Source organism: Rhopalosiphum padi, chromosome 3, assembly GCF_020882245.1.
Source record: "Rhopalosiphum padi isolate XX-2018 chromosome 3, ASM2088224v1, whole genome shotgun sequence".
Lineage (NCBI taxonomy): Eukaryota > Metazoa > Arthropoda > Insecta > Hemiptera > Aphididae > Rhopalosiphum > Rhopalosiphum padi.
The window spans coordinates 20,350,709-20,375,350 of record NC_083599.1 but is presented as its reverse complement, the minus strand read 5'-3'; the positions used below and the strand labels follow the sequence as shown (position 1 = coordinate 20,375,350).

At 25.5% G+C, this 24,642-nt stretch overlaps 1 protein-coding gene across 3 annotated transcripts in view; it reads left to right on the top strand.

Annotated features, from left to right (window-relative positions):
* Window positions 1-1,530: 1,530 nt before the first annotated feature.
* LOC132923681 (unextended protein) overlaps window positions 1,531-24,642 on the top strand; it is an 84,479-nt gene continuing 61,367 nt past the window's right edge. For 2 of the 3 annotated variants that reach the window (XR_009661242.1, XM_060987603.1), the window contains exons 1-4: window positions 1,531-2,389; window positions 14,035-14,291; window positions 17,812-18,082; window positions 18,178-18,849. Coding sequence is in view for 2 of the 3 variants with exons in the window: in XM_060987603.1 (XP_060843586.1) it covers window positions 2,084-2,389; window positions 14,035-14,291; window positions 17,812-18,082; window positions 18,178-18,849 (1,506 nt within the window). In the remaining variant the exon portion in view is untranslated. The remainder of the gene's footprint in view (window positions 2,390-14,034; window positions 14,292-17,811; window positions 18,083-18,177; window positions 18,850-24,642) is intronic. The other variant, XM_060987602.1, reaches the window with a different exon arrangement.

Below are 24,642 nucleotides of genomic sequence, written 5' to 3'. Positions count from 1 at the left end.
CAATATTAATATATTATTATTGCTAAGCGTAAAGTACCTTTAAGTCTAAATCGACGTTAAAATGAGAATTGCATGTTCTACTTAGATTTGGAGGAAGAAAAATCCTCGTTTAGCTATATCAGTTATATATATAAAAGAATCAGATTTAGATCTGAATAAATCAGAACCGGGATTATAAATTATAGCGTACTATAAGTTATAACTTATAATGAATACACTATATAGACTACCAGAGTATCAAGTTAACAAATGACGGCATTTTTTTAGGGGGGAGGGCTTTTCCCAACACCTAGATTGACAAATGCTTTGGAGTAGGTATATTAGATATTCCGATATATATATATATATATATATATAGTTAACTATAGTTGCATCTTGGACTTTTCGAACCAAGCACGTAGTCAGTACTCAGTATACGGTAGTATTACCCGACTTCGCAGTTCTGCAATTGCCTAGGATAGAGAAGCCTTCCACAAGTTTTTTTTTTATAGGAAAATAACTATGGAAAATGATACAATAAGAGTCCAAAATTGTTGACTCCGCTTTAATAGAAATTTTTGGCTACGTGTCTGTTTCGATCGCTGCAGTATCTATATACACTTAAAATACAAATTATTTTATTTGACTCATAATTTGATCATACCTATATTAACAAGATCTAAAAATAAATATAATCAAATGATAAATATTAAATTATAACTATAAGTTAAGTATACAAGACTTAGAAACATGATTGGTATTGTAGCTCGTAGGTCGATATAATATGACCGCAGAGGCGTAGACTGCAGTATTATTTGAGTATCAAACTTGAGTTTTCTTTTTCTTGTGAGTGTCAGTGCATTTAGAAAAAAAAATTAATAATCAGTACCTACCTAATCATATCTAATTAATAACTATTAACTATAACTATCTGATTGAAAAGTGGATATCGTGTTAGATGTCAAGTACCTACGAAATATACCAATAGATGTGGAACTAGGTATCTATATAATAACGCATAACTCGTATAAGATTAAAATAATATAAACAATCAAGTGCGGTCGTTTCGACCGTGGCGATGGGTTAAAAATAAACGTTCGGTTATACCTGCCCTACTGCAGTACTGCGTAACGATTTCAACCAGACCGTCTTACGACCGGCTACCGGTGACCGGTCACGAAAACGGAAGCGTCCGGCCGTACATCAACGACACGGCGTCGACGGCCGGCTACCGGTCACGGGCGCGCGCGCGCGCAGTGACAGTATACTACAGTAGCACCGACATGACATCAGCAAAATGTCGTACGGCAGATAGCAAGTTGCCGACTGTGCCGCCGTCGCAAAACGTTAACGGTTTTTTATCTGCCGTGTTGGACCGCATTGCCGCTATCAGGCGATAGGCATGAGCCACGCGCGCTAATCCGACTGATAACAGCTCGCGCCCCGCCGGCCGACAACGCGCCATCTCGGCCGCCGCCCGCCGTGGGGGCGATGACAACAGCTGCTGCCGGTCGCCGCCGCCGCCGCCGCCGTCGATTCAGTTCGGTCGCCCGTGCTCCCGCCACGCCGCGCACTCGTCGCAACATCGCCGCGCGCAATCGACGTCCACTGCCACTGCTGCATCGGCCCAGCGCGCGCGTTTCCAGTTTCCAGGCGGCCGCCGGTTGTATTTCCCTCGTCGTTTTTCCATCGCGGTTTAGTCCCGAGCGACGAGCAGTCGCGCGCCGTTCGCAGTCCGCGTTCCACCGTTCCCACCTCCCGGCGTGTGCGTTTCGTTACGATACGATACGATTTGAATTTTCCATTTCGAACGACATTCGGGTGTTTGGCCGACGCTGAAACGCAAACGTGAAGACGAATTATTAAATTATATATTTCATAGAACACTTTTCACTACCACACTTCTTCGACCTTCGTCGTCGCGTTCGATTCGTAACCGCAATGTACGTTGTACCACTGCCCGAGCTCACTGTCCGCACACACAGTTAAACCCTTAGGTCGTACCTATACGTTCGTTTGTTTTAACATTATTTTTTTTTTTTTTGCCAATCGTCGAATAGCCCTTAGCGCTTGTCTGAACCGTCCGATAGCAACGATAGCAACGATGGCTGCGTGCAGCCCGAAAAGAACGTTAGCGTTTATTGTGTTGTTGGTGTTGTGCGAAGGATTAGTCGCGTCGGCATCGTACGGTGGTTCGTTTGTAAGTTTAGTGGAAGTTGTCAATCACACAAAGTTCACCCAAGATGAAACCAACGATTTGTACGTCAATTTGACAGTTGGCATGTTTGGACAAGGACTCAACGAAAACATTAAAATCAGGCCCACCTCTAGAGTTGCATTACGTGGTTCTGAATGTTACAAAAACCATCCGATGAAAAACATTGATTCTGAAAATCATATTTTTAAGCAGGTAAGCTTACTTTGTATATACATCAATCACTTGTGGCTATGTACTTTAGTTTGCAGAATATTATTTATATAATAGATATATAAACTTTACTAATTCTGCATAGACTTAAAATTTTTAATATGTACCCATATTTTAAGTTAAAAGTATTGCCTGATAACCTTTGAAAATTTGATGCAGGTGTTATATATTTTAGTAAAGTGTTCACAGTTTGTTAAATACTTGAATAATTTGTTAGGTATTGAATTCTTGATTTATTGACTAGCTAGGTAGTAATTATTGTATATTTATAATTAAAAATTATTAGAAATGTTAATATTATAGTATATCAGTATAAATATAAAATTGAACTAAACACTGTTAGACAGATACCTGCAGTTATCTTGCAGATATTCATAATCTATTTGTGAAAAGAAATAAACTTATTATTTTTAGTTATCTTATATTTCTATGCAACACTAATAATTTGATAATTGAATGTAGGTAGGTAGGTAACCTTTCTTGATTTAATACAGTAACTTATTATCTGCCAATTTGTTTACATATTCTCAAACTACAGTTAATATTTACTTGATATATACCTATCACTGTTCAATATAAAATATGAACCTAAATGTATACTTAGTTAACTTTTATTTATTTTAGTTCATCAAGGAAAAATTTTATTTTATATTGAAAAGAATCATAGGTATTTTTTGAAATTATAATAAGCATGTAGTACTTATGTTTATAATGTGGTAGATGCAATTGTATGAGACAGTTATTAGCGTTAGGTATAAGTTTATAATAGCTGCATTGTGTGTATCTAACTATAATTCTATTATAAATATGAAACAATTAATTTTAAAATTCACTTCACTTCATATAACATTGTAATTTCATATTTATGCATCAGTTACTGGTTGTAAAATTGCACTAATATTTTAATAAACATATTCATAAAATTTACTTTTAAGTTTTTAACCATTAAAAAAAAAAAATGTATATTCCTAAAATAAACCAGAATTCAGTTAGGAAGTAAATTATTAGGAAATAAAACATTATAAATTAAATCTATAATATTTAAAACTAAATTAACATAAAAAAATAATATTTTGGTATGTATTGTCATTTAATATGGTGCAGATAGTCATCTAAATTGTGTTTTATGTAAGCAATAAGTATAGTTAGTGGTTATTAGATAAAAATACCTCCTTTAAAATTAATTTTATGGATATTTTCTTTATATTGTAAGTACTTAAATGGTTTCATTAAACGTTGCATATGGGTATTTTGACAAGTAAAAACATTTAGTAGGGTTAAACTTTATACATTATAATGTAATAAAATTATATAATAACTTATAACTTGTGTTAAACCTAATTAAATAATTAAATATATTATTTAATGTAATTTACTATGATCGTAAAAAACACATTTTTTTTAAATTTCAGAACATAACTATATACTATATTCACAGAATAAAATTAGGTATATTGATTTTGAATAGAATAGGTTTGATAAAATTACTAAGAATTAAATTATAGTTTTTTTTTTTTTAAATGGGTATATATTATGTTTATTAAATTAAATATTTAAGCTTTTTAATAGGTACTTAAGCATTTATATTTTGATGTATGTAGTTATTCATACTGGAATGTGTTCGAGGATATACTGATACCTACTTAGGAAAATATTAAATTCTGGTGATGTAGACGTGCACTTACATACTCTGCGGAATAAGTCAAATACATGTGAAATGGTTCAAAATAATACATTTTTGGGGGTAAAAACAAAATATGTAGGAATACAATCAATGCTCGTGGCTTAATTATGTGACAAGAATTATTAAATTATATCCTTTACATAAAATACTTTATTATAATAATTAATGATTTTAATTTTCAATATAACTTATTTTTTTTTTTATAAAAAATGCTAATTATTATATTGGTAGTAATACTTTAAGGTATTGATATTTGATTATATGAGCTTTTATTTAGTGTCATTTAGATTTTTATGAAACACATTTCATCAGCTGTAAATCCTCCAACAAAAGTTTGAGTATACATGTGGCATACCTATTGCAGATAATGAAAGTTGAAAAACAGTAAATTCTGTTATTTGTTCAATTTTACTTTTAATAATCTTTGAATATGTTTTATTATCATTGTAAAACTTATTATTTTTTCACTTCATTCATTGTTTATTTTTTAGAAGAATATTAAATTTTTACTATCAATACTGTACACATTTAACATTTTTACACATATTTAATACTATAGTAAGCATATACATTTATTTTTACTTATTAGGTAAAAATGAATAAGTAAATTAGTAATGAGATTAGTAATGATTTGATTGCTATAAACTTTTAACTAACAAATCATATTATAAATTGATACTTTTCAATCTGTACAGTATATCTACAAATCATGGAATGTGTATTACTTTGACAATAATAGTACGTATCAGGGAACAACAATTATTAATTAATATTTAAGTTTTTTTTGGCCCTCAAAATATTTTTCCATATTATCTGAACCGCCATAGAATTGAATTGTCGACTCCGGCTATATACTATACAGGAATGTTATACTACAAGTAAGCTTTTTGAGTGTTAGTATACATCAAGGTATACATTTTATGCAATTTTCAACATAATATATTTTACCTTGTATTTTACATAGTGAAGAATAAGGTAAAGAAGGAGTAGAAGGTACTGAGTTAATTTTAGATGTTGTTGACTAACATAATTGTTCAAAATGATTATGTAGACATGTTAATCTAATTAAAAGTAATACTGTTTTTATTACCAAATAATATTATAAAAATGTCAAGTCTTATGACTATTTGATACTTATTATATTTTAGATAAGTATAAAATTTTTATATATTATTAGTTGAGTTGCTGAGTTAATAGAAAAACAAAAAAGCATTAAAAACAATTAAATAGACAGAAATATAGAGAAGATATCAGTAATTTAAGAATAATACCTTATTATCAATAATACAATTATTAATATAATTATTTAGACATTTGTTTTGGAAATTATATGTGTCTCACAAATTATATCACTGTTTTACCTTTTGTTATTGCTATAGACTATAGTTATATAAAATATAACTTTTAGGTATAATTGTATAACTATATTATGAGTACTGTATGAATTAAAAATTCTATCATCAGAACTCAGAAGTATATAAGTAGTATGACAATGATTACAACATATAGGATTTGTTTGTGTATCATTGGTTATTTCAGGTATTCCAGTAGTGATGGTTTGTTGTCATTAATTATGATAATACATTAGATTTGTAATTTGCTATTTGCTACTAAGAATATTGATGTTTTATGTGCTCTTCTGCCCCCCCTCAAAGCTTAACAATGTTCCTGATTGTAATTGTTAAATAAAAACATTCCTAGATTTGCTAGAAATATATAGAATTTAATTCTCAATAAAGGTAAATATGAGATGACATAATGTAGTTAAGAGATATAAAACAGATCAGTTTTTAAAGAGTTTTCAAATTAGTCTCTATTGGTTTTATTTTTAATTGTTGAAAAGTTTATTATATAGTACTTTTTAAAAATTGCAATTTAACAATTTAGTTAGTTTCATGTATTTATGTGGTAAACATAGTAGTATAGTAGTAGTAGTTGTTTTTATATAAATTTCTCTATTAAAATATGTATTTATTTAGATCTTAATGATTTGTTTTATGAAATTTAATGTTTTATTTTAGTTGAAAAATAAATAAATTAGGTCTATTTAGGTTTATCCAATAACTACCTAATAAATAACTAATTAATAATTAATTTACTTGAGATACTTTTAATACTTGTTTTAAATTAAAATAATAGTAGGCACCTTCCTACTCACTGTATTATGTCGTAAATTATTTTTAAAGAACGACATATTACATAATATATTTAAACTTTTATAATATAGAATATTATTAATAGTAATATATAGATACTTTCGTTGGTCTAAAATACTAAATATCTATAAATATCTATTTAAATATTCCAAATTTTACAAAACGTTACAATTAATTTTAAATATTGACAGTGTTTAGTCTAACTATTTAGGTAATAATTTTTCAATTTTATATGTCGGATAATTTTGGTACCGCGATATAAATAATAATTATAAAAAAGATTCTTTTTAAATAAAATTGTTGTTATTAATTTTTAGGGCTAGTTTGTGTTATGCTAGTCAAATAATGTATTACTTTTCTCTTAAAAAATGATCAACGAAAGACTGAAGTGTCATAGACCATAGTATTGTTTGCCTCTTGAAAATATAGGCATACTGGATTAAATATATTAAAGAGTATCATCTCGTCCTTAGGATCTGATCTAATCCTTTATAAGTATAATACACTCATATAGGTACTAATGTATATTAAACTTCTATTATTGAAACACCTGACAAGATAAGTTACTTTTTGAAACTAAAGTATATTTTTTACCTACCAATGATTTGTACGTAATAAATATCTTCATGTAGTTGTGTTGGATGCATATTGATTTATTGTACATTGTGTATTCATATTACTTTGTATTGACTCTTTGTTTATGTTTTAACGAATCGCTATTGCCTATTGTTTAATTTTCAATAATTTTATGTTAAAATTTTATAAGTTACTAAATAATGTATACTTTAATTTTACCTTTTTCCTAATTGATTCACTTACCTGTTAATTTTTATAATAATTTATTACTTATAAATCGTCTTTTTTATCAGTAAATAATAAATATACATAAACAACATAATATCATCTTTAATTATGTTGTTATTAAATAAGCATTCGATTTTAGTTATACCTAATATTCTACTTTCTGTAAAAGATTTAATGAGATTTCAAATATTTATTTATTATTTTTATTTATTTATACACGATGTATTCGATGTAAAGTAATTTGTTCATAATATGCAATTTGTAGAAATATCTTTTTTTATTTTCTACGGATAATAGATAATACCTACGTGGCGTTTTCAACTATAAAATTACTTTATGTTAATTTACTCGTTGCCGTGATTGTAGTTATAGCAGATACTATGATCTTAGCGCCACTACTCTGAAAATGTATAATATTCTTGCAATCTTATTATACTGTCTAGTTTTGTAGAAATCATAATACGTGACACGAAAAAAAAACCAATCATATTATATGTAGTCTAATATTAAATTCGCTGGACTAGCGTGTTATAGTTATATTTCACTATTGTATAAGAATACATATACATATATAATGGCGTCAGCTAATAGTAACGTTTAATTTGTCAAAATTTGAAAATGGATTAAGAGCATGTCAGCGTACTACTTTATGTTCTCTCTCTCTCTCTCTCTAACCTACGTACAACAAATTTGCGTTAACTGCAGGACCAACCTTATGTTGATTTATTTAGTATTGGAATGAATTAAATTATTATTCAACTTAAATACAAGAATATAATTTGTCTGTGTGTGAGCTTTATTATTATTTTTATTTTGCGCGTGGGTCAGAGAGAGAGAGAGAGAGAGAGAGAGAGAGAGAGAGCGAAAGCAAATAGTGCGCTGATATATTTATTTAAAATGGTATAATATCTTACCAAAAACTATATAAACTAGGTACTGTTTAGTAATTTATTTATTATAAAAAAATCTAAATACCAACACCTAAATATTAGTAAGATTCACTAGTAATATAAATTATTATACCACTAAATATTTGATATATACTTTGGCGACTGTCAATGGCACCATCTAAAAATAACAGAGAAAAATGTTAAATGCCAAAATATATGGAATAGTGATATTATATTATAAATTACTTTTAGAAACTAGTATACTAGAAAAATGTACTATGTAGGAACCAAATAATATACTGTGCCTATTTCAAAACAAGTGGCAACTATTTTTATTATAAACAATTATACTGTGTTCGGTGATAATTTATAATAAATTTGTACAATATATTTAACAATATTTAAATTAAAAGTTTAAAATCGTTATTTTAAATTTGTTAAAAATTAAACTAAGTTTTTGAAAGTAGGAAGTACCTATTGAGATAAAGTACTTAAAATACTGTATTTATTGATTTCTAAAAATAATACATTAAAATAGGCGCTTTGTATGATTTAGTGAAATATGAATAATGAAAAGATAGGTATTTGTCGTTTAGTATTATATATACGCAATACGCATTATACAAGTTTACTCCATGGCTTATTTACATTATATTTATATTTTAAAATTTTATTATAATTCATTTCATTTGAATAAAATATCTGATTTTGAATCAGTCCCGTACCTATTATCTATCTATTTATTCAAACCATGACTATTAATAATATATTTTTTTAAACAATATTGTATTATATGTATTACTTTTTCGTTTCTTAATAATAATTATTATTTATTTTCATATAGTTTATCGACTCTTTATTATTTAAATATTGTATCTTAAAATAAGTTAAACCAGATTATGTGTCTTGTGATACACATTTAAGTAATTATTACTTAGTTTTATAAAATTTAAGTTAATGGACCTCTGAAAATGGAATTCTGAATAAATATATTTTTTTAATAGTTTATTTCTCCAGCCAATAACAAATTTGTGTATTATTATGTTTTTGGGGGTTTTGTGTAGCTTAAGTATTTTTACGTATGATTTTTATTGCTATTTTTCCTTAGTACACATACTAATATAGTTATTTGATTTATACGTATAATCGAAAAAATATTGTGATATCAATACCATAAATTGTCATAAATAATTCATTATATTTGTATCAATATTAGTGTCAAAGTATATATCTTAGTATATTGGTGGTTAGTCTTAGTGGTAATGTTGTGATCTGATTGGTTTGACGTGTGTATGTGAATTCGTCCATTAAGACGTCAATACCTACTTTGCCGTGTGCCCGTATTAACTAACATACTAATACCGATTTTCTTGTCAGGATACTTGGACGCAGCCGAGTGGAAAATATTGTTAGTGAGCTCCCGTGTTACAAATCAATACTCGTCAACGCATCTATGGCAACATTATCGTAGTCTGTGTTATTCCCATTGCCTTTTTTTCTGGGCCTATGTTTTCCTATCCTATTTTACTGTTAAAAATGAACAAATCATTATTAGGGAGGGAAATTAATTCGAAATTAGAATCTAGTATTGTCTTTACAACAAAAAAATTACCACAATTATTACTATTAATTTTTTGCTATAGTACCTAATTGTTAAACACGGAATAATTAATATTTATCAGCCATTAGCTTTTAATTTAGAATTAAACTACCCAATAGATCATCAATTAATTATTATTACCAAGAAATAATTTCTAAAATTAAAAATATAATATGTTATTATATTTAATCAATATAATATGAAGTATGAACTAATTGTTTTCAATTGTAATCAACAAAATTTATTGAAAACAAAACGTATTTAATGTCTTAACACGTTATTTAAATTGAAATTTCCAATTGTATTTAATGAGTATTAAGTTTCAATTAACATAGTAATAAAAGCCAAAATTGGTTAGGTATGGACGGTATGGTAATATATTAAAATTGCTTTTATCTTATTAGTTACTTTCCGTCTTCATAATCGATCATAGGGAAAGAGCAATTTAATATTAATTTAGAGTTATGATGACTTTTAATAATTTATTGTAAATATATATTTATTCCCTAATTAATAATAATAACAAAACGTTTAGTAAAATATGCTCATTTATAACCACTACACTAAATTATTTAATTGGAATACTCAATCGTATATTTGTAAAATTTAGTAAAAATATACTATAAACCATTATTCTATGTATTCATTTACTGTAGTTTATTTACCTTTTATGATTTTCATTATTCATATTTGAAATTAATGTATTAAGTTATTTTTCTTACCATATTAATTAAAAATCATTCTATATTTATCAAATAAAATCTCTAATAAAAATAATTTCGTGAGTTTTGTTTAACAAATTACATACTTAAGGTCAAACTTGTTTAAATACAGATGTAAAACGTATCTCAAAATATTATAGTGCTAGTAAAAACCTTCCTTTAAAAAATATAGTTTAAAAACCCATGATTTGTTAACAACAGATTAAAATATAATAAAAATATTTGTTAGTTCAGTTATTTGGTATAAATATGATTTTATATTCATACAGACAATATTATATTCGTTTAGTCTGGGCACTCTAAAAATGCGTATTTTTATTTTTAATTAAATGCCAAGTAAAATATGAATAAAAAATAAAATAAAATAAAATTATGTGTATGTATTTTGTATAAGAAATTAAAATGTTATCAAGATTCATCTAAGAATAAAATTGCAACTTATACGGTTTAAAAGAATGTATATTACGTTGTGTAAACTTGTAATAAAAATATTGTGACGTTAAATTTATTTTAATTAAAACGAAAATTCTAAAACGAAATAAGATTTTAAAATAATGGTACCTAGCTATTATATTAGTTCATTATATACAAATCTAATACATTGAAATTGGTTTTTTATTTATTTATTTTTTAGAAAAATTAGTAATTACTAATTAAATTATGTATATCTGTTAAATATTTCTCTTATACAAATATACAACATTTTTTTTAAGTTTCATTATTTAAGTTTCACCAGTCTAATATAATTAAGTTCATTATTTGAATCTTACTTAACATTTATTTACCCATCAAGTTTTATATACAAATTAATTAGAAATATTTTATTTGTATAGTATATTATGTATTGCTATTTAATTAAAGTAATAACATAGTATGAAAATGTAATTTACTTACAATTGATATTTAACTATAGTTATTGATAAGAATTTTGAAGATATTTTAATAAACCTATTTTATTTTCTATTGGCGCATACCAATTGAGTCTCATACTTGAATGAGGAAAAAATAATATACTTATTCAGTCCTTCGGTATGAAAGAAAAATATGTCAACTGATGTTTTTAATTTTTTGGGTTATATTAAATTGTTATATATTGAATTACTACATTAATTGAATCTAATCGAATACAATTTTATCATAACATTCATAACTAAAGCAAACATAATTAGGGAGAAATGAGAATTTTTACTAAAAATATCTCAAGTTAGTAAAATGGAAAAAAATTCAAAGTTTAATTATGGGACTTAGATAGTATTAAAACCTGATGTGTACATATTTTTTTTTAAGGGGGGTTAAGGTTGTATATTTTCATATTCATGTATTAGAAATCACTTTTACTTTATAAAAACATAGTTACTTAATAATTTTCTTGAAATTTTGGTGGGGGGTTTATTCCTAAGCTTCTTTCTCTATTGAAGATATGCCTGGTTAAAATATATGGTCTCAATTAGTACCTGTTATATTTTAAGTTGAACGGGACTCAATTAGTATATTGCACCTAAAAAAATCCATGATTCAATTAGTTCTAAATGTTTTTTTTTTGGACTCAATTCACCTGTCAGTTTTATTAGGTACCAGTACTTTTAAAGACTGTACATTTTTGGTTACATTTTGAAGTTTAACTTTTTATTTTAGAGTAAAATGTAAAATGTCGACATAAATTAAATAATAATCTATTTATTCTTAGAAATATTTTATACATGATATGTATTAAAACTTGAATATTTAGTTTAGTTTTATGAGCACTAGGAAATTAGTTAAATAATAAATTAACTCCAGTGCTACGTAATACAATCATTGTGTAAACTAAATCTTACGTAATTTATAAATTCTCGTAAATTACATGTGTTTATCTGTTTTAGGTAGTGACTATAGGATTTTGTTTAAAATTCATATCTATAGTTAAAGAAAAAGGTTTGCGTATTTTGTTAAGAGTTTTAATTTATGTTTTAAAGTATTAATTTTTTATAAAAATATAATTTATCTTTTGTAACTTAATACTTTTTTATTACAATGGATTATTTAAAAATATTTTTCAAGTTTATTCATCAAATTAATAATAAAAATCAATTAACACGACACATAGTGTAATAATATATCTAATTATTATACAAGTTACAAGTAGATACATTTAATATTACTGCGATGTATGATAAAATATATTCAAGAAAAATACTGCAAGTTACATGGTTAATATAAAGAGTAAATAAATGATAAAATTCAGTAATACAAAGTTTATGTATCATTATATTATATTTTATCACCTAGTTTTATACTTATAAAGAATTCAAGTAGTTTAATATATTTATGGGTTTTGGGTATAGAACGCAAACTAAGGCGTTTGGAGATTCTCAATTCATACCTCTCCCTTTTTCACACCCTACAACATTAGATTTGTATGGATTTGTTTTGTAGAATTGTGGGTTTTAGACACTGTAAATAATGAAATGCTTTATGATTTTATAAAGAATATTAAATGTTTTTTTAAGGAAATTTATAACTGTCCTTTTAATAAGTATATAATTATGTTAAGTTTTTTAAGTATTAAGAAATACATTTTCTATGTATCTGGAAAATTTCTACTACAATCTATTATAAACACGTTGTCTATCTCATTCATAATTTCGTGTAGGTAGGATGTAGGTATACGCGTCTATTTGTTAAACAATTTTTTATCTCATTAGTCATTATACTCATTACATTATCGTTTATACATACATTACGCTCATACATACTACATACGTAATATATAATATATAGTATCACATCTTATTTGTACTAGTCAGTTACATCTTCTAACTCATTTTTACCAACTAATTTTTACTTATTCTCATTGTATCTATGTATACCTAAAAAGTAAAAATCATTATATTACCATATTAATAATAATTTGCAAAATAAATTGGAAAAAAGTTATTAATTACTGTAAACATTGTGCATTGTGTGTCACTCGGTATACTATGCGCATTGAACCATTTCATATCGTGCAATTTATATATTATGATAGCTATACAAAATCTATTTTTGACGACTTACGTTTATCTAACTAATACTATTTATTAATCTATATAAATGTACTACATAATTAAATCTTATATTGTTTGGTAATTTGAATTATTATTACTTAATTGTTGAACAGCAATTTAATAAGAGAACGTGACACCCGTTTATTGTTTTGTCACTGTCTTGAATGAATACAATATTATATTATTATACTAAACTTACATTTGGGTTCAATTTGATAAATATAAAATTTTGTTGTTGTTACTATTACTATTTTTAATCTTAAAAATGAAATTACTACCCGTGTTCTATCGTTTACTTTTTTTTCTGATACGTATATCGCAACGTGAGGTACATTTTTAATCTGTACCTATATTATAGTATTTAATAAAATGTAAAATATACTTCAGTTTGGTTTATAATCAAAGATATCTTTCTCGTTTATTAGATAATTTTTAAAATATTGGAATACCTGTTTATTGGTTTCTGATAATACAAACAATATTTTCTATATTTATGGAATATTGTTTCTTAAAACTACCAGTTAATTTACGTTAATTTATATATACAAATAGGGGAATGTTTTGCATCTATTACCCTTATTTCATCAATAATTCTTTTTTATACCTTCACGTATTAACACACAAGCCATTACGGTGGTTATATTCGTTGTCAAACAAGGTGTGCTTTCCGAATAACAGGCCTTTAATTTCTTGTTGCGAGTGAAATCAAACTTCCAGTATTTTAAAATTACGTTTTGTTTTTCAGTTGTGGACAAACGGTACATACTTGTTGATGAGTATCACGTTTAAGTTTGATCGAGACTTGACCACACGGAATGTATACTTGTGCACATATGAACCGCGAAAACCACCTAATGGACTTGCCTCGTCGCTATGGAGCGTATTCAGTGGTTCTGGCGACGACAGTGATGGTCGATGGGTGAATCAGGGTGATTCGGTAGCGATCAGATCCGATGAAATGGCACAGTCTACGGAAAATTCATTAGATTCGTCACCAAGCAGGTAAGAAACTTTAAAATACTGAGAGAATTTAACTTAAAAATTAAGTTAGTGAAGTTATACTTATGGTTATTTTTGTTTTGGTTGGGTAGTTAACTTAAATGAGTATTTTTTTTGGCTTTTAGTAAATATTACGTCTTGCTTTCAACCGCTTCTAATATCGTACTGTCTGGCTTCTCAAAACAATATATTTTTAGTTCACAATTTATACGAAATGTTTAATCGAATGATGATTTAATACCTTACGAAAATAAATTTAAAATATAATATGTTATTGTTCAAAGAATGTATCTTTGCCCGTGGTGACGGTTAAGACAGTGTAGGACAGTCGCTGCGGTGCCTGTACTATGTACTGGCGGCCGTTGCGTACCGTATTAACTCCATAAATTATTCGAATAAAAATTATTCAACAATTTCTGCAAGCCTTGAAGTTCAAAGTATTTACGTTTTATAAAAAAAATATTTTTCTCATAACATACTAAAATAATAAATATACAGTCGGAAACCTGAAAAACAACTAGGCACCTCTTATTGTTTTGTATACTTAATATATTTAAATATTAAAATAACTTAATTTTTAATTTATTATTTCTATCAGTTTTCTTCATGCATTGTCATATTGTATTAGAGTATGATTAGCTTAATTTTGTATATTTTCTGTATGATTATTTTAATAAATCAGTTGTCAAAATCTACCTTTTATTAATATTTTAATAATTTTAATTGTTTTTGTTTTGCGTATTATAAATATACAAGTTTTTTTTAAAGTACTTAATCTCTAATAATAAGTTTTGAAGCATTAAGTATTATCGTTCCATTTGTATAATTTAGTACTCAAAACCGCCATTGTTAGTCTCAAATTCATAGAATGAATATTTTATAATTTTGGCATGTTATTGTTTTATAATGGGCCTAAGGCTGTCAGATTTTTGAGAATCGTTTTATGATTATGTGTCCATTAAATTCTCTTATTAAAAATATTATCAATTTTAACAAACTAACAATATTTTAAATTATTTTATTTAAAAATTAATGTTAATCAGATGATTCATTTTCTATATTCTGTACAGTATTTTACGTTTTTATACTTACGCTATGGTAAATGACGGGTAATATTAGTTAAAATTACATAAATTGCATACTTACCGGTAAGTCAAGTGGCCGCTTGAATAAAATGCCTTTCGTGTGTTTTATATGAGGCTGTAAGTTAAAATGGTTTAATATTTAAAACACTTTTTGACTTTCAAAGGATAAATAGAAATAAATGATCAGTGAATTATAAATACTTTGATATAGTTACTATTTATTTGATCTTATATTGAAATTTCAGCTGTCTAACTGATTTAATATTCGTTAATTACATTCTTTACTTGATTTTAAATATTAATATCTAATTTATACGATCTATTTTAATTATTAGTATTGGTATCAATTAACACAATGTCATCAAAAATAAAATCATTTTGAGTATTTACTTTTCTACTAGTAAGCTCTTTCTTCAATGATTTAAAATGTAATTTATTAATAAAACATGAAATACTTAGGTACCTGATAGTCATAGTTAACTATTTCATTATCAATAACACAAAATAGTTCGTTTAATTGCACAGAATCTAAATTTTTAACAAGAACTGTTGTATTGATAAGAGTTGCTATAATTGCCTTATTTGTGAAATAAATTCGAATAACATTTAATTCGGATAACATTTTGTTTGATAATAAGAATTTGGTTGCATTCAATCATTGCATTTAGCATCAACTAAGCTTCTTCATTAATATTTAGCATTAATGGAAAATTAATTGTCTCATCAGTTTCAATCATCATCATTGAACCATTTGAACCATTGTGAGTGTCTTAAGAAATTGGTATGCCTTTGACCATCTTACACTTCTATTTTCATTACCTAGTTGAATCGCATTTAAAGCAGGATCCTGGAAATTTAATTAGTTTTGGATAATTACTAATTAAATGTGAGACCAAAGGGCCTTAACAGTTAAAATAACTTACATTTTTTATTTTTTTTTTTAAATACCAGCACGTTTTATCATGTTATACAGTTCATACGTTTATATAATTGATTATTTAAAATGTTTCAAAATGTTGCTTACTAAACGGTAGAGTTAATTAGTTCAAATAACTAAATCCGTGGTTAGATGATAAACTGATAATGATGTGTTATCAACATTTTAAATTGTTGTTAGTTTAGTAACTAACCATGGTTTATTAAAACTCTTTGGGTGCTCGTGAATTTTAACTATACAATTATTGTCAACGTTAGTGTTTATGTTATTTAATTTTTTCTGCTCGGTTTCTGCTATCAAATTTTCTTTTTGTTTATCTGTTCATACTTTAAAATGTCTTCAAATATATTATAATCTGTAGTTATGTAGTGTCATAAAATAAATAAGTAATTATGCCTTGTGAATAAAAACCTTTGAGTGATTTTATTTGAATTTCTTTGAATGATGAATCTAAATCGCTACATAATCATAACTTATCATAAAAGCAATTAGTATTGTAGTCTGTTTTTAATGGTAGGTTTATATATTTCAATAGTGTCTAATGTGTGATACAAATTTAGTGCAGTTTGTATCACCTGTTTATTGCATAAGTTGTTACTACAAAATATCTTTTAAGATTTAAATCGATGATTTTTAAACTAAAGTTGATAGATTACTTAAATTTGCTCAAACCGACTAAATTTTAATTGAATTAGTTATCATTTTAGTGCTTTATATGATGAAAGTGGAATCTCTAAAATTATAGAACTGTAATTTATTATTGATTTATAGTTACACTAGTGTTTTACTATTATTTGTATAAATGCATATATTATTGGTACAATAGTTTTTAATTTTAATTTTTTTTGTTAATATAATGTTTTGATTATTTTAAATTTCACTAAGAGGATATCTGCGCATTATTTGTTTTATTTCTAATAACGTACCTAGCAAATTTGCATTCAGTAGAACCAACTTTATTTGTTGTTAGTTTTAGTATTATAATGTCTTACTAATTTATAATGTATATGTAGTTAATTTTATATTAAGAATAATCCGTTTTACTCTATATTAATTTAATGTTAAGAGTGGATTAGCTTTAAATTAAATTGAATGATAGCTACGTTATTTATTTATCCATGTTTTTTATATTTTAATAATTGAGCTATTTATGATAATTTTAAAATTTAAAATTTTAATGTCGTTATTGTAATGCAGTTAAGAGAACGGAAATCATGTAGTTTATGTAGTGATTCACTATATCTATTACACATGCAATAATGGAATTTATTTGTTGTATGATATATTTTAACGTACGATTTTTTACGTACCTATCAATAAATCTAGTGACACGTTTAGAATTATGAAATTAGATTTAAATCACTTGTAGAGTATATTTAAAAAATTTTTTATTAAATATAACATGAATTTTGATAAGTTCATTCTAATTATTTTGTTTGAAATGTACTTTAATTTTTATCTAAAATTTGCAGATTTTATGATTTGAATTTTTTTCTTACAGACAGAGAAGACAACAAGGGTCAACATTAAAAAATGTTACCCCATTAGGTACAGCTTACATATCTCCAGTAAACTTTTATGGTTTACGGGTGGAATACTCAGATGCAGCGATAGACTACGATGATCGAGGAGTACCACAGTTACTGGTTCAACGAAATGCGTCATTTCGGTTGTTTGGTAGTGACTGGACTGAAAAAACAATATTTGTTCTTACGGAAAAAGTTGGCGATAAAGGTGGTCCGTGTGAATTTCCCGTTGGAGAAGTTCAAGAAGTATGTAGTATAATTTTTTATTAACTTCACTTTTTTACTTTTTTAAAACCAGTTTTTAATAAAATACTAATATATTTTTTTATTGGAATTTTTAGATAACTCTTTTACCAAACGAGCCAAATACAGCCAAAATAAATATAATTTTGCCGCAAGCCAGTAAAGCAGGTACGATATTTTACTTCTGTTCAAAAGAGAGCGATAAGACCGGCGCAATTTGGACGCACATGGGTAGCGAATATTACAAAAAAATGGGAGTGTACGAAAAAATGTTACCTTTCTGGCTGCAGGTCGCTATAATTCTCACGTGTCTCTCATTCTCATCTCTTTTCTCTGGTCTAAATTTGGGCCTGATGTCGTTGAATCGAATGGACTTGAAGATCATTTGCAATACGGGTACAGAGGCAGAGCGAAAATACGCCAAAGCTATCTTGCCTGTGCGTATTCACGGTAACTACTTGTTATGTAGTATTCTGTTGGGTAACGTCATGGTCAACTCAATATTTACCATTCTGTTGGATGACTTGACGTCCGGTTTGGTGGCCGTCATTACTTCTACATTGGCCATTGTAATATTCGGTGAAATTACTCCGCAAGCTGTTTGTTCACGTCACGGATTAGCTATTGGTGCCAAAACCATTTATGTCACGAAAACCGTAATGGTGCTTACTACTCCGCTATCTTGGCCCATCAGTAAGGCTTTAGATTGGGCGCTCGGTGAGGAAATCGGTAGCACTTATAACAGGGAACGTCTCAAAGAATTAGTCAAGGTTAGGTTAGTGATACTTATTTTTACTATATATACGTATAAATCGCGCATATAGTTTTAAATCTCAATTTTATAAAGATTTAGGTAGGTACGCAAACTAACTTTATGTGCAGAAATAAGATAAATTAAAGTAACTTGCCTGGTCTTTTTTTTTCATCTCAGTTTATAAGTATACTTACAGATCAATAAAATATCCATCTTACTTATTTTAATTAGTTTTTAATTTAAAATATTTAATTCAATTTCTAAAAAAAACACAAGTATATATATATATATATAGGTGAATTTTAGTTGTTTATGCTTTAGAAAATAGTCATATAATTACGATATATTTCATTGTTTAAATTTTGATTTATTTCATTGGTAAAACTAAACAATGAAATCAATTGTCTTAAAGAATTCACTGCAGCTGTCTTATTCAGTTCAATTTTAATTATTATTTAATTAATGGTGATACATTTTACAGTTTATGTACTATATATTGAAAAAGGTAAACTTAAATTATTCGTTATAATGGTTTTTATTATTCAAAAACGGATATCGAATAAAAACTAAAATTATTTCGATAAAGAATGTTCATAAATAATATATTATAAACCTACTAATCGGTTTATTTTATTATTTTGAATTGTTGATTAAATACAATAGTTTATACCTCTACCTAGTATATTACTTTATGAACATTTTATCAAAATGTTGTTAATATAATTTTGTTCTGTAGGTGTGATAGGTATTACTAGTTAAGTGTTAGTACGTTAATGTAAATACATTTCATTTTTCCATATTATTATATATAAATATATAATAGGTATATATTTATTACAAATACAGTAGGTATGTGAAAAATTAGAGCATAAAACAACAATTCTATTATTATACTTTGATTTTTCTTTCATCGATATAAAGTTAACATAATATTAATTAACTTTTTTTCAAATAAAGTTTTAAACACACTCGTATATACAAAACAAATTTTTAATAATTAACTATACTGACCTTTTTAAATTATCAATAATTGTTTAATCATCTTTTTACTGGTAATCAACAATATTTAAAGATGAAGTTTGAAAAGTATCTTAGAAAATACGTACGAGGTTTTAATTGTTAATTATTTGAAACATGCATGCTAATAGCTTATGTGATACTAACTTAATTGTACGTCAAACGAAACTTATTGTGACATAATATACGTCAACAAAAAATATACATGAACTGAAAATTCATAATACATGGCATTTTGTATGGATTTCAGTTTTGATAACATTAATTTATTTAACAATCAGATTATTATTGAAGATAAAGTATTAATTAAAAAAAAAATATTTCAGCTTATAATACTACTTTATACAAAAAATGAATTAATAATGCATGAACAAATATAAACTTAATACCTTTATATAACTATATAAGTATATACTGTATACTTATAATCGTTGTAATGAAAAATGTTAATTTGGAGTTTATTGTCCGGCTTGCATTTATAGAAATCAAAAAGTAAAGTACATAAACTAAATTAAAGAATATTTCATTTTTAATAGCTAATATCTAAAGTGTTCATTGGTTTCAAATTTTTATTTGTATTTAAATGCTTATTATGTGAATAATAATAATAATATAAAAACAGTTGAACTTGCATCTGTTGTGTAGTAAGTTTTTAATAAAATTCGTCATTGAGTAGGTTACTGTAATATGGTTGTGTTACATTTGTATTCCGCGATAAATCACTGTACCTATAGGAAATAGGTATATAATAATCGCGAAAAAATGATTATGTAGAGTGAAATGTTTATCTATTTACCTGACTTTAAATATGTACGTAATTTAAAATTTTAATAATTAACATCGTTAAATTTAATAAAAAATTAGTGAAATAGCTTCGGTATATATAAAGAGACAATTTAAAATGTTAGAGTTTGTTTTTTAGTTTAAAATGCAAATCAATTTTAAATTAAGTATTATAATAATATAACCTGTGAAAATAATGATCAAAAATGCACTATTTTATTATTTTTTTTTGTTACGCTTTGAGATATATAACTGTTACTTGTAAATAATAAAGAAATATTTTACTAACAGTTCAGCAGCGCTTTTTACGCCAATAACTTTTTCTTTCATAGTAAAAATTGTGAATGATCTTAAGGATCTATAATTATTTTATGTATGTTTTTGCTTGAATATACCATTTCATGATTTTTTTATTGTCAGGTCGTGTAACGTATTAATAAGTATAATATATTATATTATTATTATTATTTCATACACATACAAGGATAAAGTGACACATTACATATGTAAAATAATAAAATGTTAATGAGTTAACAGAAAGGCTTCTTATATATCAACAGTATCGCGTATGGTTATAACTTAAAAGTTTTATTTCATAAATAGTTGGCTTTCGTTTGATGAGTGTATATCTAAATATTATCGTTCATACTTTCATTTACTGTTATATAATTATCTGATTACAAGTTGCTATCCGTTCGTTTCATATTTATGTATATAGTTATTTTGTTTTACTTTTAGTTTTTGGTGGGATTAACTTTTATATTATGTAATGTAAACCAAGTTGGAAAAATTTTAATGTCAACATTTATTCGAATCATAAAACATCTTGTTATAATATTGGATTAAAAAATGGTTTATTACTATATTTTAAAAATATAAGCTTTGTTGTAGAATAGAGAAAAGAATAATTTTAAAATATTCAAGTTAAAATAATGACATTTTTATTGACTTTGGATAATTTCTGATGTATTATTACGTAGGTAATTGTTAGTTCAAAAATCCTTTTTTAGGTGCGTCTTTATAACAGAAAATATCTGAACATAACTGTATTTCTGGTTGGTTTACGTTTTCTTAATTCTACGTGTGTTGAATTATTGAATGTATTTAATTAAATGTATGTTGTAAAAAACCTCTATATGATCTTAATGCCTTAATATATATTTTATATTAGGTACCTTAATATGTTTAAAAATATAAAACTCCGAACTTTTTAACTTAAAATTGTTCTAGTATAAATTATTATATTCGAAGAATGACAAATCATATTAAGGTCTTATAAAGTAAATTGTAGATTATAGAACATAACTTATTTTTATTTAATGAACAATACTATATTAAATTAAATTATGTTTTGTAAAAATTAAAGATTAAACTTATTAAAATAATGTTTAGCTTTTAAATTATTATAATTGAAAAAATTATTTGGTAATAAATAAAGTATATTATATATTATATTTTGGAAATTAATTTTTGTTATGAATTTATACTTATTTAATTTACTAATTGGCAAATATCTTATGAATTGAGTTATGTATTCTTAGTAGTTCAATTTTACAATTCATAACCTAGCTATAGAACAATACAGTTTATATAACTAATTGTGTAATGTAATTTTTTGTTATGCGGGCATAGACCAGATACGTCTATAAAAAAATTTTTATTTTAGGTTCTGCAGTGTATCAATAAATTGCTTTCTTTATATCATATGGTCAGTAAACCAATTTTTAGTTTTAACTTCAGTTATAAAAAATATGTTTTCGTCTAATCTTATTCCAATTATTCCATCAACATTGTACCTATTATTAAACATTATACATAAACTATTTGTACCTACTTAAATAATTGAAAATTAAAAACATATATTATATTAGTCAATTTATTAGTAATAGTGATTGGTTTAGTACATTTTGTTTTTGAAAAAAAAGCTGATTCAGAGTCAATATTATACAGTATTGTAGGATTGACAATTTTATGAAAGATTATATTGCAATCGACGTACACATGCTTGAAATCAAATTTTTACTTTCTTAAATTATTTACCGGCCTAAATGGTTTGTTGTACTACATAATACTTTTTAATAGGAGGTTACATAATGATAATACTATTAGAATATTAGATACTTTTAAATGTAAAATTGTCATTTATTTTTATTATATTTATTATACCTATATGAGTATGTTTTTATTATTTAAGTAATTATTTTAAGTAAAGTAACTTAAATTTTATTGAATATAATAAATATTATATTTACATATAATTTTAAATTTAAATGACCAATATTTATTATATCTATCGTAATTGGTCTAACAATCCTGAAAATTATCGAGTGCAATTGGTATATTAAAAGGTCATTTTAAGCGCAATTGATAAAACTCCCCTTATTATTATTTAATTTAAAATTTAAAAAAAAAATGATTTTATAAACAATTTTAGAATATTAAAATAATTTAAACCTAGTTTTATTAATTTAAATAGGTATTACTACAATTACTAGAAAATAATACTATTCTTTTATTTTTAGGAATTTATTATATACAATACACATACTTTTATATTTATTCTAATATTTTCAAAAAAAAATTATTAACCTATAATTTATTTTAAAATAAAAATAATCTACAGGCGGTTCAAAATATACTCGCATTTATTACCTGCATTATTTGTCTTTGATAATATTTCTAATCAAGTGAACGTTCTTTACAGTTGACTTCGTTCACTATTGTATACTTAATTTTAATTAAAATATTTTTAATGAAATATCACTACATGTTTCAACACAAAAATGTACTTAATATAATCATAATCATAATCATTTATTGTTTCATATATAATCATATCCGAAATTATGTTAGGTATAATAATAGTACATGTATATGTTACACTTACAATAGAAGTTAAATCTTTAAGTACCTAATTATGATAATAACCTATATTAATTGTTCAACATAAAATATGTAAATTAATAATTTTTATTAATATGTATTAATTAATAACATTTTCAAATTATCATAGGTATTCTAAATATCCTATACTTCATTCTTAGAATTCAAATAATATACGTAAAAGTCTAGTCCTAACGAATAGTGCTTTTGAATTATGGCAAAATAATTAACATAGTTATTTATGATTAAAGCGTGTAATTTCATCCAAATTTTAACTTTAAATGTCCATAAAAAATAATCGTGATCATATATTTTTAGGTTTTTTAATTTCATTATGAACTATTTACATACTAAATTTATATTGCATATAAAATCCTTAGCTATAAAATTTTAGATTTTACTATATAATATTTGTAATTTGTAAGGTTTTGTAATTTAGATGAATTTAAAAAAAAATTTTATCTTTAGATGTTTGTAAAAAAATGTGTCTATATTTTTAATATTTTTGTTCTTATAAACGAAAAAAAATATTTGAGATCTTGTATTATATTATCAAGAATTTTGATCTATTAAATCATTTTTTATCGAAATTCGTAGAAAAAATAATAAAAAAATTATCATGCTTATAAATAGCTCAAAAAGTCAAAATATTTTGAAAACTATACTTAAGTTATTCTTTTTTGGATCCAATTTTCTATCAGAAACAGTCTTCAAAGTTTAAAGTCGAAACATTTTTTCAATTACTTACTTATTGCTTGCACAGACATACACCCACTCACAAAACACACATTATTGTAAAATCTTATACAGCGGTGGATTCAGGGGGGTCCGAAGCCTTCCCTTTAACAATTATATTATATTTATAAGGTCTAACATCAAATCATAATTATTGTGTTTACAAAATTATATGATATAATATATAATATGAAAATGTCCGTCCCTCCCCAAAAAAAATCCCAGATCATGCAGTCACTGATTTTATACATCTATTGCTTCACTCAGAATCTAAATTGGGGCGAGTATGCTTGACGAATCATCCCATATAAACCATATATTAAAAGTAGATGAAATATAAATTACACATAATATATTGAAATCTACACTTAAGTAAAATAATATATAGCGT